The following is a 14,903-nucleotide window of genomic DNA, read 5'->3' on the forward strand; positions in this document are numbered from 1 at the left end:
TGCAAAAGTTTATTTCAGCAGAAAATCTAGTCTGTTTTTAATTCTGTATTTAGAATTAGAAATGTTCCTGTTGGTGTGTATGTTTTATTCATACATACATACATGCCAAGTATCTCTAACATAGCTTTCTATAAAATGTAAGCAAGGTGGCAAAAGTAAAGCAAATTTTAAAATAATGATTTAAATTAATTTATCAAATTAAAGGTATAAGAGACTGTGTCTAATGATGGCTAAGTCATTGTGAAAATACTTCTATTTGCACAACTTTTTATCTGCTGCTATGAATCCATATACCTAATTCAGTTTTTCAAATCCTATTGATTGTCAAATTGAATTATTATCAATTCATTCTCCATTTTACACGTAAAGTCCATAAAAGGTTCTCAATCTTTTAAAAAAGTAAGAATCCTTTTCTGCCCAATCACACAATAGTCTTTATCCACCACAGTCAAGTCAATTAGTTTTAACAACAATTTTTCCTTTATCAGTATTTCTACATTCTGTGCATATTACAGTCTTGCCGCAGTGATCATGTATTGATATAAATGTCCATGATGCTTTTGTAACTTATAATACATAATCCCCAAAAGAAAGAGTTCTGATATCATTTGAATGTTAACTTTCAATATTATTTTAATCAGAATCTGCATTTGTGGCCAATTTTCTGCTTTTTTGCACTTCTACCAAATATGATAAAATATCCCTTCACATACATTTGAAACACTTTATACATTTTAGACCAGGCATGAGCAACTTTGCTCCCTCCAGATGTTTTGGACTTCAACTCCCACAATTTCTAACAGCAGGCAAACTGTCTGGAGGGCCGAAGTTTGCCTATGCTTGTTTTAGACTATTTCATAGGTGGCATGTACCAACAATATATCATTTTGTAAAAGTTCCCTTTGAGATCATAGTAAAATTTCAACTCTCTTAACCCCTTCTTTTCTCATCGTTCCCTCTAAAGCCCATTTAATCATATATTCTTTCATTTGCTGGTCCTCCATAACAAATTTTAACCTAGATATGTATTTAACTCATCACATTTTCACTGTACGTGATTGAAATTAAAATTCTGATTTATTTTGTTCAAAACCATAATTTCTTTTATCTAAATTAAATATTTCAAATAACTGTAAATAAGAATACAATTGAAAGTATAACTGTTTGTCAGCAATTGCACATCTGTTTTAATCTTATATTCTCTTCTATATTCCTCCACAAAATCCTTATGTTAGCCACCTTTCTTTACTTCTTTTTCCCTTCTAAAAGGAGTTTGTTGTGATTAGGCCCATAAAGGCATTTTCTGACATAACCCAGGTGTATATCTTTTCCAAATTCTCAAGAAGGAAAATCTTAAAAAACAATTATTAAAATCTACATTCACATTAATTATGTCATACAAGCCCCTGGTACCCACCCTTGTGCTGGCAGGACTGCAGACCAAAAGGTTGGCAATTCAAATCTGGGGAGCGGGGTGTGCTCCTGTCTGTAAGCTCTAGCCCCCCATGCGGGGACATGAGAGAAGCCTCCTACAAAAATATCAAAAACATCTGGGCGTCTCCTGGGCAACGTCCTTGCAGACGGCTAATTCTCTCACACCAGAAGCGACTTGCAGTTTCTCAAGTCGCTTCTGATACACACAAATTATGTCATACCATAAATATCCATGCCAACCAAGCCTCAGATCACACCTCTCCCAATAGCCCCTTTTCTCAGTACCATCCATTATTGAAGCCAAAGCAAACAATTGGTAGCAAAGTGCAATCTATCTCTTTACTTAGCATTTTGTAACACTTAATATTGTATCCTTGGTTTCTTCCCTTGCCATACAAATCCTTTTTAAAATTTTCATTTCAAATCTTCATATAATTATTTTGAAATAACATACAATTCATATTTTTCATAGTAATACCAAAGTATTTTACCTTTTCACAATTTTATAATCCATATAATAACTGTAACTTCATAAAGTCAGTCAAACTCAATTTTGTTAGTCATATATTCCTATGTTTCTGCTTTAAGTGGGCAACATAAATTTATAGTATTTTCATACTGGTTTTTTGGGGGAGCTACTCCTACATAAATATGTAAAAACGGCAATCTTAAATGTCAGAACTTAAGATACTATTTTCTGTGGATCCATCCTGTGATATTAATAGTGTCAATTCCTTCTGAAGCTCTATGAGTTCTGTTTAGGATGCATTTAACTTGCAGTTAAGGTACTAGGAATTTTTTAAACATTTAACTTATAGTGTATATTAGTAGGGAACTAAGCTGAGCAGAACCCATTAATGTCACAGTGATCAGTTACCAGTGAAAATAAATAATTCATGATGAAGGGAATTAGTCTAATTAGCAGGCAGTTTGAGTCCTTTGATAAAACCCAGCTCTAATTCCGTGAAGGACAGGAAGTACTGTCATCAGTCAGCCCTGAAAAGATTAGCATCTATTATGTATGAGGTTAGACACCCTCATGAAGTCATGTGTGTCCTGGAAACAAACTTAATATGTTCCAGAATAGGACACAGTTTGTCTCACCAACACATCATGAGTCTTACTGGGCTATTGTATGTAACAGCAAGTAAAAGATGAGTGCACTCTCCAATCATTCTACCCCTGTCCATCAATCTGACAACTGTGCAAATACATTTTCCATGCAAAGCAGGAAATGTGCTCAAAATGCTTGTAAAGGTTGCAAGAGGTGTCAGGAGAAGGGGAGGGGGACCCGGTTCCTGGGTTTCAAGAACCAAAAGGCAGTCATATGTTAGCACATCAAAATCACATTTGTGGGAGGCAAAGTATTTCCAAGGGGAGATGAGAAATATGATGCTCGCCCACAAAAAAGATACCTCTTTTCTCTAAAACACATGTAGTGTAAGATGTATTTATAATATTTCTATGTCTACACTTTCTGTACAGAGATTAAACATCCAGCTTTTTCCACCAAACCTTCTGAGCAACTTGGCTTCTTCTAAATGTGCTGGACTACACCTCCTACGATCCCCATCCAAGAAGTCCAAGACCTGGTAGTTGGGAATGATAGGAGCTGTAGTTCAGTATATCTTTTGGGCACAAGCTCATGGTAGAATAAAATATAGAATACATCTTGACAGTAAGAGCAGTTCAGCAATGGAACCAATAACATCGAGAGGTTGTGCAGTCTCTTTCTGCATATTCTCAAAAAGAGGATGGATTACTAATAAAATTTAACTTCCTGCACTGAGCAGGGGTTGAATTCATTGTCCTTCAAGATCCATCTCTGAGTCTATAATTATGTACCACACAAATATTTGCATTCACATGTCATTTATTCCTCATACTCTGATCTCAGAAGTTGCTCCTCCAACCCTACATGAAATATTAGTGCTACAGTAGAGTCTCACTTATCCAAGCTAAACGGGCTGGCAGAACCTTGGTTAAGCGAATATCTTGGATGATAAGGAGGGATTAAGGAAAAGCCTATTAAACATCAAATTAGGTTATGATTTTACAAATTAAGCACAACAAATTTGACAGAAAATGTAGTTCAATATGCAGTAATGCTATGATGTAATTACTGTATTTATGAATTTAGCACCAAAATATCATGATATATTGAAAACATTGACTACAAAAATGCCTTGGATAATCCAGAACCTTGGATAAGCGAGTCTTGGATAAGTGAGATTCTACTGTACTTGGATCACCTGGGATTCTGATAGATTTATAATTTGTCCACTTACCACAGTTAGAGAAGAATGAGTAAAAATATAGCCTGATAATTAGTCTAGTATTGAAGGAACATTTATTTTAAGTTCACCCAACCTCATTGAACTTAATGGAAGCTGACATAGTGCTTGCCAAAGGCTACAAGTTACAGTCTTATTTAGATTCCCTTATGTGAAAAGTTTTATTTGAACTGAAGATAGCTTTTGAAGACTCGTATCTCAAATGTTCATGCTGCTGATGCAACATCAGCTGTGTTTCCATTTTTATTACCAAGTTTTTTTCAAATGTTTCTGCCTTGCAGTTTCAAACACTAATGGGGAAAAAACCCTCTGCTCTTCTGAGTTATTGTATTTGCCTGTCTTTGTTGAAGGAAATTTATTACTCCTTTTAGTTATGTTAATTTTAGTAGACAACAAAGGCTTTTTTGATATTTCATATTTCTTTTCTCCCTCTGAAATAATTAACATACTAGAAGTGTACTCAGTGTCATAGATATCAATTGAAGATTATATTCAGAAGTCTGAACAGCATTTCACAGGCTAACAATTGTTACTAAGAAATTATTCTATATATGAGATTTGTAAAAGTAACAACAAAAATTGCTAATAATATTTTAGATGACACGCATTGGTTTAAAGCATTAAAATAAAGTAAATGAGATAACTGATATAAATAGAAAAAGAGCAATCTAGAATGAGTATATCTATGAAACCTCAGTTTCATAGTAATTCAGTTTTAGTCTCTGATAGAAATGGTGTTCAAGGAGACAAATGTTCATACACAAAGACTACTGCTCAAATGCTCATATGTAGAGTCAGAGTAGCACTTAAATACTGTAAAGGAACCAGATCCTGTATGAACTTGAGAAGCTAAGCATGTTCAGCTCTAATTAGTGCTTGGATGGGAAACCAACAATGAATACCATGCAGCCTACATTTAAAAGGACTGCTACACTACCTCTGGATATTTCTTGCTTAAGGAAACCCTAAGAAATTCTTGGAAAAGTGCTATGACTGAAAAAGTGGAAGGGGCCCGAGGATTTTGTCCTTTCAAATGTTAACTAAGTACCTCTTGAATAGCCATGCTTTGTTGCCCTCCAAGTGCATTTTGTTCCTAGAGGGAGCAGGAGTCCTTAATTGCAGAGATAGTAAAAATTATTTTTGGATTACTGTTTCCAGAATCACCCATTGAGATTTATAATTTTCAAAATAGTAACTTTTCCAAGCTCTACTATTTAATCATGCCCTTGAATTTTTCCCCTTTTTTACAGCAGAATCAATGGACAATTAATGGGCTGTTCATCATCAGCTCTCCAGCCATTGGCAAAAGGAAGGACTAGAACAAATGTTAACTTTTTGTATGTTTTAGCTATATTGTATTCGCTTCCATTTGTAAGGCTTCTTCCATCCTTGTGGGAAGTGAGATGGGATCATCATCATGAAAATTAAAAAGAACTTTAATAACCCAAATGGGCAGACAGGAAAACTACCCATAAATACTAGATTGCAACATTGATTTACCTTTATGTAGTAGGAGCCCCGGTGGCGAAGTGCGTTAAAGCACTGAGCTGGAGACTGAAAGGTCCCAGGTTCAAACCGCGGGAGCGGCGGGAGCGGCCGCTGTTAGCTCCAGCTCCTGCCAACCTAGCAGTTCGAAAACATGCCAATGTGAGTAGATCAGTAGGTACCGTTCTGGCAGGAAGGTAACAGCGTTCCATGCAGTCATAGAAATGGAGATGAGCACCAACCCCCAGAGTCAGACATGACTGGACTTAACGTCAGGGGAAACCTTTACCTTTACCTTTAGTGTGGATTATCTGTAAAATGTGGATGAATAAAGGATAACTATTTCAGACAAAGTTACTAGTGTGAAAACAACAGTATCGCTTTATGAATTGTGAACAAGTGCCTGGCACAGCAAAAGTACCCTATTTCTGGCTGCAGCAGCATTTGATTTTGACTGAGTAATTACAGTCACATCATGACCTTCCCTTGTGCTATAATCTGTATAAATGCAAATTATATTTCATTAACACACTAATATTTTGAGGCTTAAAAACCTCCTTCCTCTTAGCAGCATGCTGTGTCTTCCACTCCATGACTGAGCTGATACCTCATTCCTGGACAGGTCTGTCAAATGACAACACCTTTTGAGTAATTCCACCTTCAAACTCGCACCTTGCTTTGATGTATTACAATGATAGACTGAAGCGTTCATGTAATACATCACTATAGTCAGCAGTCGCTTGACTCCAAGGATTGAGAGACTGAGCCAGCTGTTTTTCTTATGGATTCCTGCAATGCACCAGCAGAATGCGATCACCAGTAAAACCAAAATAGATAAGTCAAAAAAGGGAGAACCCTAAAATTCGGTTTGTGAATAATTTTTCTATTCCCCCCCCCCTTTTAAAATCTATCTTGTCTGTTAACTACCCAAAGGTTTTTACATTACTAATATTAAACTACAAGGGTGATAAGAACAAATGTAAATGTATCAAACAATGCCAAGTGTTTTTAGTACCCCTTTCCTGCCCAGCAGCAAAAGAGGGGCATTAAAAACTTTGCACCAATGGTATAATATGATACCAGAGTCTTCTGTCATCTTAGGCAATTTCCCTAAAGATTGAAGGTTTGTTCACACTACACAGTTACAGTGCTATACACTTTAACTACCATAGCAACATCCTATGAAACCTTGACAGTTGTGGGTGGGTATTTAGCAAAAACCTTTGAAGATAGCAGACCACTTCATTAGAAGCATGGAGAGATGCCTCAGCAAACAGATATTTATGGACAGGTTTGAGGTGTGTTTATGTAATTAGTGAAGTGAAAGGGAATGATTTTTTAAAAAATATAAATATTTATCATTACCTTAATTGACATTAATAAATAATAATTAGATGGAAGTACATACGTCCTAGCGTAGATGAACGGATTTGTCTGCGTATTTTGATGAGCAGTCAAGTCAGTGAAGGTCTATTATAGTAAACTTATTTCTACTTACAATGAAATATTTTTCTGTGTCTCTGAAGGAAATCAAACCATAGCTTTTAACTTCCCATTACTGCTATTTGTTTCTACTTTCCTCTGCACCTTGTCCTATGAATCAAATGGGAGGCCCTTTCAGGGGTTTCTGGTAGTATTTTTATGGATCTGTAGTTTTTACCATTTCCAAATTTATGGGGGGAAATAATATGCCATTGGAAGAGCCGGTGCACGGCAAAATGTTAATATTATTGTTGTTGCTTTGTACTGTGCTACAAACTTTTGAGTCCACATCATATGGTCTCCTCTTCCATCTTAATCTCTCCACCATCCTATAAGGTAGGTTTATTAAAAGTGAATGATGATTCATAATCATAAACTATGATGCCTGAAACATAGTGGCTGGGGAAGGGGTTTGGAGCAGATCTTGCCTACCTTAGAGGATTGGTAAATGGCCCACCTTGCAGGACTGTGCAGCCATTGCAGATTGTGCAGCCATTTTGTAGGCCTTACTTGCAGAAGCTCAGCAGAGCAAGGGGTAGGAGCAATCAAGCAGTCATTACAATAAGTGCAGTCTGATTGGCTGATGCAAATGAGAAGTTGCTTAGCAATTGAAGATGGGCGGAGACAAAGTAACAGTTGGAACCAAGCAGCCAGAGAATTCTTTATAGTTGGAATTTGGAATTCAGCCAGTTAGCAGTTGGTTTTTTGGAATTCAGTCAGTTGGGAACTGTGTTTTGAAAAGGAAGTTTCTTTGAGGAATATAATTAACATCTTCAGGAAAGGAATGGCTGAGAACTATATTGTGAACTCTTTGGTCTAAAATGTTACTGTTAAATCCAACGAGAAGTGGATTTAAAAGTAAATTGTCCTGTTTGTGTTTCCTTGGTGAAGGAACATATTTTCACAGAAACCAAGTTATAAGACCATCTTTTGAAGAGAAGAGCATAAGCCTTTAATGAAACTGCTAAGCATCTTTACTATTCAGTGTTAATGAAGCCATTATGCATATTTACTGTTCGAATACAAATAAACAACAATTTCTTTTTTCTCCTCACATAAAGTGTCTCGTGTGTCTCTCTCAATATCCTAACCTAAAAGAGGCTCCTGAATTGGTGGCAACATTGATAGAAGTAGCAAGTTCAAATCCTCTACATTTTGGTGGTAGCAGAAATAGAAGCCTTTGCAATTCTGGCAAATTTGAAAAATCCTCAACATTGTATATTTTTGAAATCTCCCATCCTCCACAGGGTTCAACATTTAATGTGCCAATTTTCATAATTGGATAATTCAAATAACTCAATATGTAAATTAAATGTTCAGAGTGAAAAAAAACTGAGTTATAGCAACATTAGATTGGGAAATGTGCTGTTTCAGAGTTCATGTGGCCATTTGGCATCCTTTGGTATTTATGTTATGGCCCAAATAGGAAATGACTGTTCAGTTGCTTCTGGTTTGAAAAAAAGCCCATAGAAACCTAACACACACACAGCCCTGTAGTGAGCGTTCAATATTCTAGGGCGCTTTTGATCATTTTAAGATAAGAAAGCAACTTGACAATTTAGGGATGCAATGGGAAATGAATGTGGGATGTGTGTTATTTGGAAGTTGCCCATCGCTAATCTAGAAGACAACCTGAAATATTGCAAAATATAATTTAATTTATATTTGTTTTCCAGTCTCAGGTGAAGCCTTCTGTCAGCCACTTCATTGCTTTTGTGCATACAAGTGTTAATGAAGTGAGCATCAAGTACAGTAGAGTCTCACTAATCCAAGCCTCGCTTATCCAAGCCTCTGGATAATCCAAGCCATTTTTGTAGTCAATGTTTTCAAAATATCGTGATATTTTGGTGCTAAATTCGTAAATACAGTAATTACAACATAACATTACTGCGTATTGAACTACCTTTTCTGTCAAATTTGTTGTATAACATGAAGTTTTGGTGCTTAATTTGTAAAATCATAACCTAATTTGATGTTTAATAGGCTTTTTCTTCATCCCTCCTTATTATCCAAGATATTCGCTTGTCCAAGCTTCTGCCGGCCCGTTTAGCTTGGATAAGTGAGACTCTACTGTATCAACAAAATGAGAAGCATTATAACTACACTACTCCAAAGAGTTTCCTAGAACTCATTAAACTTTACCAGAATCTTCTGCGGAAGAAAAGAACAGAGTTGGTTCAAAAAATGGAAAGACTGGAAAACAGCTTACAAAAGCTGCAGACTACAGCTTCCCAGGTAGGCTTAGGGCAAGATTTGGTAGTTATGAGGCACTGAAGTAATGCTGAAATAACAAATATCTCAGTTTATACTAAACAACTGTCTCAGCAAAGTCTTTGATTGTATAGATCTTGGAAAACTATGGATTGCTGTTACTAAAATAGATGTGCCACAACATCTGATTGTCCTGATTGCCAGCTGTAACACTGCTGGCACAGAGCCCCATGGAGTCCCACCAGAAGTAGCCTTGCATCGGCTCCGGGGGACTTTGTGCCGGCAGAGGAGAAAAGCAGGAGAAGACACTTATTCTCTGCATCTGATAGGGTAGTAAGACAAAATATTGAGAAACAGAATTGTTTCCCATTGGCATTTTATCACCTTGTCTGCTTAACTTGTACACTGAATATATAATCTAAATCTAAATCTATCTAAATCTTATCTAAATCTAAATCTATCTAAATCTAATCTAATCTAATCTAAATCTAATCTAATCTATCTAAATCTAAATCCATAATAAAAGTGAAAACCCGTATGTGTGTATGTGGCACGGATGTCTGCTCACACAGACAGCCTCCGGCCTCCACAAACAGGCTATACTTCCCAGGGTTCAGAATCTAGCAAGTCACTCTTTTCCACTGACATTGCGGTGACAGCGAGCGCCATGAACATGCAGCCCAGCCCCTGCCAATGTCCTTCCCAAACACTAAACCCACCACCCAAGGAATGCTTTCATTTGGGGACCATTTCATCCTAGATTTTGCTTTTTCTTCCACCACAGGCAGGCATCCCAGGGTTCTCCATTGCTGTGGCATTTGCATGGCCCCGCCCACTGCCCTTTCCTTTCCAATCTCTCTGCATAACAAACACAGCAGAACTGAGCTGCAACTAAACTTACTGGAGGAGTTTTGGGATTGACTCCACATGGTGGAAGTTGTAGTTCACCCTGCATCAAGTTAGAGCTCTGTCACTCCTACTGGGGAATATACAGGAGTTGTAGTTCACCTACACCCAGAACGCTATGAACCCAAATAATGATGGCTCTTGGCCAAACTTGCCATGCAGACTCGATATGCCCAGATTTGACTACTGGTGGGTTTAGAGGGAAACTGGACTGGAAGTTAAGGAGTAGTAGGTACTGGGATTTATAGTTCACCTGCAATGAATGAGCATCACACTTGGCACACAGAGCCTCCATAACCAATACAACATATTGGACAAATTTAGGAAAAAGGGAGTTAGTTCACCTGCAACCAGATAAACACTGACCCCCACCGACAATGCACTAGGACCACACTTCACACAGAGAAGCCTCATGACCTACCGAACATACTCCAGGTATTTGTGGGAAGGGGCCTTGATTTTGGGAGTTGTAGTTCACCTCCATCCAAACACCACTGAACCCAGCCAATGATAAATCTAGGCCAAACTTGGCACACACACTGAATATTGCCTGCTGTGGATACTGATAGATATTTCGGGGCAATTGCCCCGGGAATCTACAAATTGCAGTAGTTCACCCCCATCCAGACAGTACTGCACCACACCTGGTACACACACCCAAAATGGCCAACTTATAATACTGGCAGGGTTTGGGAAGGATTCAGCCACGATTCTGGGAATTGTAGTTCACCCACTCCAAACAGAATACATAACATTAAAAGACAAATAATACCATTCTCAAATGACCTGGGCATCGCTGGGTCCCCAAGCTAGTCCATAATAAAAGTGAGAGCACTGTGACTCCTACTGGGGAATGTAGAGTTGTAGTTCACCTACACCCAGAACACTATGACCCTAAACAATGATGTGTCTGGACCAAACTTGCCATGCATACCCAATATGACCAGATTTGAATACTGGTGGGTTTTGAGGTGAATTGCCCTGGACATTTGGGAGTAGTAGGAACTGGGATTTATAGTTTACCTGCAATGAATGAGCACTTCGAACCCCACCAATGATGGACCAGGACCAAACTTCGCACACAGATCCCACATAACCAACAGAACATATTGGACAAGTTTGGGGAAAAGGGAGTTATAGTTCACTTGCGTCCAGAAAAACAGTGACCCCCATCGACAATGGACCGGGACCAAACTTCGCACAGGGAAACCCCATGACCAACTGAACATACTGCAGGGGTTTGTGGGAATGGGCCTTGCTTTTGGGAGTTGTAGTTCACCTGCATTCAACGAGCACTGAACCCAGCCAACAATGGATCTGGACCAAATTTGGTACACAGACTCAATATAGCCTACTGTGGATACTGGCAAATGTTTTGAGACAATTGCCCCATGAATCTGGGAGTTGTAGTACTTCACACACACACACACACACACACACACACCCCATCCAGAGAGCACTGCAGCCAGGCGATGACCAGCCAACGACAGATCTGGACCACACTTGGTACACTGATCCAAAATGGCCAACTTTGAATATGGCAGGGTTTGGGGAGGATTGACCCACGATTCTGGGAATTGTAGTTCACCCACTCCAAACTTAGAATACTTAACATTCAAATACAAATAATGCTGTGCCAGGTCCCCAAGCTAGTATATATATAAAACAGGATTAGACTCAGAGAAAGGTGTGAAAATTGGAGGCAGGAAACCTTGAGCACCATTTTTGGCGGAAAGGCAGCATGCAAGCAACCAAAGAAGCAAAATCCCTCTTGCTTTTAAATGTCTCTGCCTTTGTTCATTTAATGTAACATTAACATGTGACAGCCTGTTCTGTTGATACTGAAAAAAAGGTTGCCTTAAATGATAATGTTGCTTTTATTGTGGCATTATATGACATTTCAAGAGATTTTCTTCCAAGAAACACCCATAAACTGTTGTCTATTATCTCTATCATGTAACTAAATAATGGCCATGAATATTTCCTTGAATGAGACTTCATGAAAATTGTAGTTGTGAATATACAATCAGCTCATTTATGAGCTAACAAGCATTGCCCTGGAGCAGCCTCAGCTGACACTCAATAATTTTGAATAAAACTAACTTCCTCTGTTAATAGCACATTGTGTGTACGTCTCTTTGGTGTCACCCTTCAGCAGTCTGTGACACCTGTGGGAATTGGATTTGTAACTGGTGAACTTTTCATAAGCAAATGTAGCAGACAGGCTACATCATTCATGATCTGTAACATGATCTGTTCTCCCATGGATGTCACTTGCTCTAGTTTGAAGTATTTAAAGAAAAACAACAACAACATCCAGAATAATTAGTATATAGCTGAACTGCAGCATCATTCTGAGATTTTAAAAGGAAGGTCAAGAGTGCCATCAGAGTATGGTTCTGAACTTTTCTGCTTGTTTACATCTGTCTGTCTTATCCTGGATCTCAAAATGGGGTAGGTGGTGAGTCTAAGTCTTCCTTACACTAGGCTAGGGCAATGAGTCTCCCACCCAGAAAGGATCTGGCAAAATTGGACCATCAAGACTCTTATACAGTTGAGCCTCTTCAGGAATATTTAATTTGAATGTCAAGCACTAAGAAATATTACAATAGCAATTGTTCTTGAACCCTTCCTCCAGGAACAAGTACAACTGTCTGCAATCTGTCTGATGTGTATGTTCCTGGGAGAGTTGTGTTAGAGATGAAATGACTGCTCTGCTGGCTCTTCAATTGGCAGAAGAGCCAATTCCCAAAAGGAATGAATGAAGGAATGAGAGAATGAGAGGCCATGTTGTGCTACATAAAATCTCCCTCAGCCCAAGTACACAGATACATCAGCAAAAACCTAGGCCACATCCAGGGTAGTTCTAAATAACTTTCGACATTCCTGAACTTGAAGAGGTTTAGATTCAGTATAACTTCAGCTAACTTACTGGATTCAAATAACTTTTAATGGTTCAACTGCATTTCAGCTGTCTTTGTGTTTTCAGATTGCAGTCTGATGGTGCATCTTCACTTACAGATTTATCAGGGGGAAAGGGAAAGGCAATCACCTCCATGAAAGTTGCATGGCCCATAGGCTGATTTGGGTTAACACTTGGCTTGGAGGCATGCAGTGTAGCCTCCATTAATTCTGATTCAGAACACCCCACTCTGGATCAGCAGTGCCTTTTCTAACCCTAAGGAACTCATCAGATGGAGGCCCTCAAGCCGGGGGAAAGCGAGGCACAGTGGAGCAAATCTGGCAGGCAGCAGAGGAAACCATTGCTCTGTGCCCCGCATCACCCTCCAGCCTACAGGAGTAAGCGTACTCACCCAGATTCCCCCTGCATTTCCCCATCTTGTCCACAGGAAGCAGAGGCGGTTCAACCACCAGGCCAACTAGGCAGTTGCCTGTGGCGCCATCTTGTTGGGGGCGCCATCGAGGCAACTCCTGTCTCCTGCGGCCTGCCTCTGCAAGGTATTGAACTGCTTTTTCTGTTGATTTGTTGTAAAACATGATGTTTTAGTGATTAATTTGTAAAATTTAATGTAATTTGATGTTTAATAGGCTTTTTTTAATCCCTCCTTATTAACAAACATTTTCGCTTATCCGACACTTTTATTTTTCAGTGATTGGTTTTGGGGGGGGGGGGGCAAAATTCTGTTCGCCTACACTTGAAAAATACCTAGGGCCGGCTCTGACAGGAAGCCTCCCATTTTCTCAGGGCTCCATTGTAGGACACTGCCAGGATGCTGGGAGGACACAGCTCCACCATCCACCTCTGGACCAGTTCAGAGTCCTGCAGTGTAGCTACCACCTATCTCTTGAGCCGGCTCAGGGTGTGCAGTGTATTTGAGGTTTTCCACTAAAATCAGGCCAGCATTTTGATTTTAGTTAGTTTGATGCCTGGGAGGGAAACCCCTGAAAATAGGGTGGATATTTGCTTCAAGAAGATCAAGCTGCCTAAAAGTGCTAAGCCATTTATTTCAGTGGACTTCAGATCAAAATTAATTTTTTGTGCAAAAGGAAACCAAAAAATAAATAAATCAAGAATTAGATATCCAGATAACGAAGAAACATGTTTTTACCTCATTATATTCATGTTTCCCTTGTTTACAACGCCCATAATCTTGTCCTTTAATTCATAGATTATAGATTTTTGACAAACAATGAAATACAGAGAAGCACTGACACAAACTGTTTTGGATAGTTTGGAAATTGTAGACAACATTTCTATATTAGACCCACACATTTTGACCTCACATTAATATGCTAATCAATAGAGTATAAAATCATATTGGTGCCTTCAAGGTAATCTTTTTATAAATACAGAAATGTAATTATGCATTCCCTAGAGGACTGAAAATAATTATACAAGTGTACAACAAAGCCCAAGGCAATGACTCCTTTTAACTGGTTGTTTTGAATATCATTTAAATCTTGTTAAAACTTAATTACAAGATTATTCCTGTTGCATTATAGGTAGAAGATTTGAAGTCTAAGCTTGCCATTCAAGAAACAGAACTTCATCAGCGAAACAAAGACACTGAGACTCTTATTGACAAGATCAGGCAGCAGACAGAAAAACTAAGTCAAGAAAAAGCCATAGCTGATGAGGAAGAGCAGAGGGTAAATACATAAAAATACTGTGTGTGAATGTCATATGGAACTCTAAATGCATTTCTTAGGGAGTCAAGGCCCACGAGATCCATGTCTGAATAAACACTCATAAGACTGCACTGCTAATAAAATGGATTAATCTCCACATTGTAAGAAATATCTTGAATGAGATCCTGCCTCGGGACATATACCTATGGAGTCACAGTTATGACATCTCCTGATGCTACCTTCCAATACTACCTTTGAAGCCCCAACCCACAACACAGCCATTTCTGAGGTGCTGGAGAGACATGCTCAGCCCTTTCCCAGTTGTGTGGAACTCTGAGACAGGAAGCTGAAGAGACTCCTCAATGGCCTGCCAAGATCCTCTCACAACTGTCTGTCTCAGACTGCCTCATAACCAGGAGAGGAGTGGACACATCAGTACTTACTACTGAGCTCTCCAGCACCATAAAAATGGCTAGCAGGGTGGAGAATGGGCTGTAAGAC

The 14,903-nt window shown here is 38.8% G+C and overlaps 1 protein-coding gene across 1 annotated transcript in view; it reads left to right on the plus strand.

Annotated features, from left to right (window-relative positions):
* The window catches only part of LOC100566766 (dynein axonemal heavy chain 11), a 371,602-nt gene that overhangs the window by 214,177 nt on the left and 142,522 nt on the right, over nucleotides 1-14,903 (plus strand). Inside the window, 1 exon segment of the mRNA XM_062961877.1 lies at nucleotides 14,277-14,423. Coding sequence (XP_062817947.1) covers nucleotides 14,277-14,423 — 147 coding nt within the window.

This window comes from Anolis carolinensis, chromosome 1 (genome assembly GCF_035594765.1).
Source record: "Anolis carolinensis isolate JA03-04 chromosome 1, rAnoCar3.1.pri, whole genome shotgun sequence".
Taxonomy (NCBI): domain Eukaryota; kingdom Metazoa; phylum Chordata; class Lepidosauria; order Squamata; family Dactyloidae; genus Anolis; species Anolis carolinensis.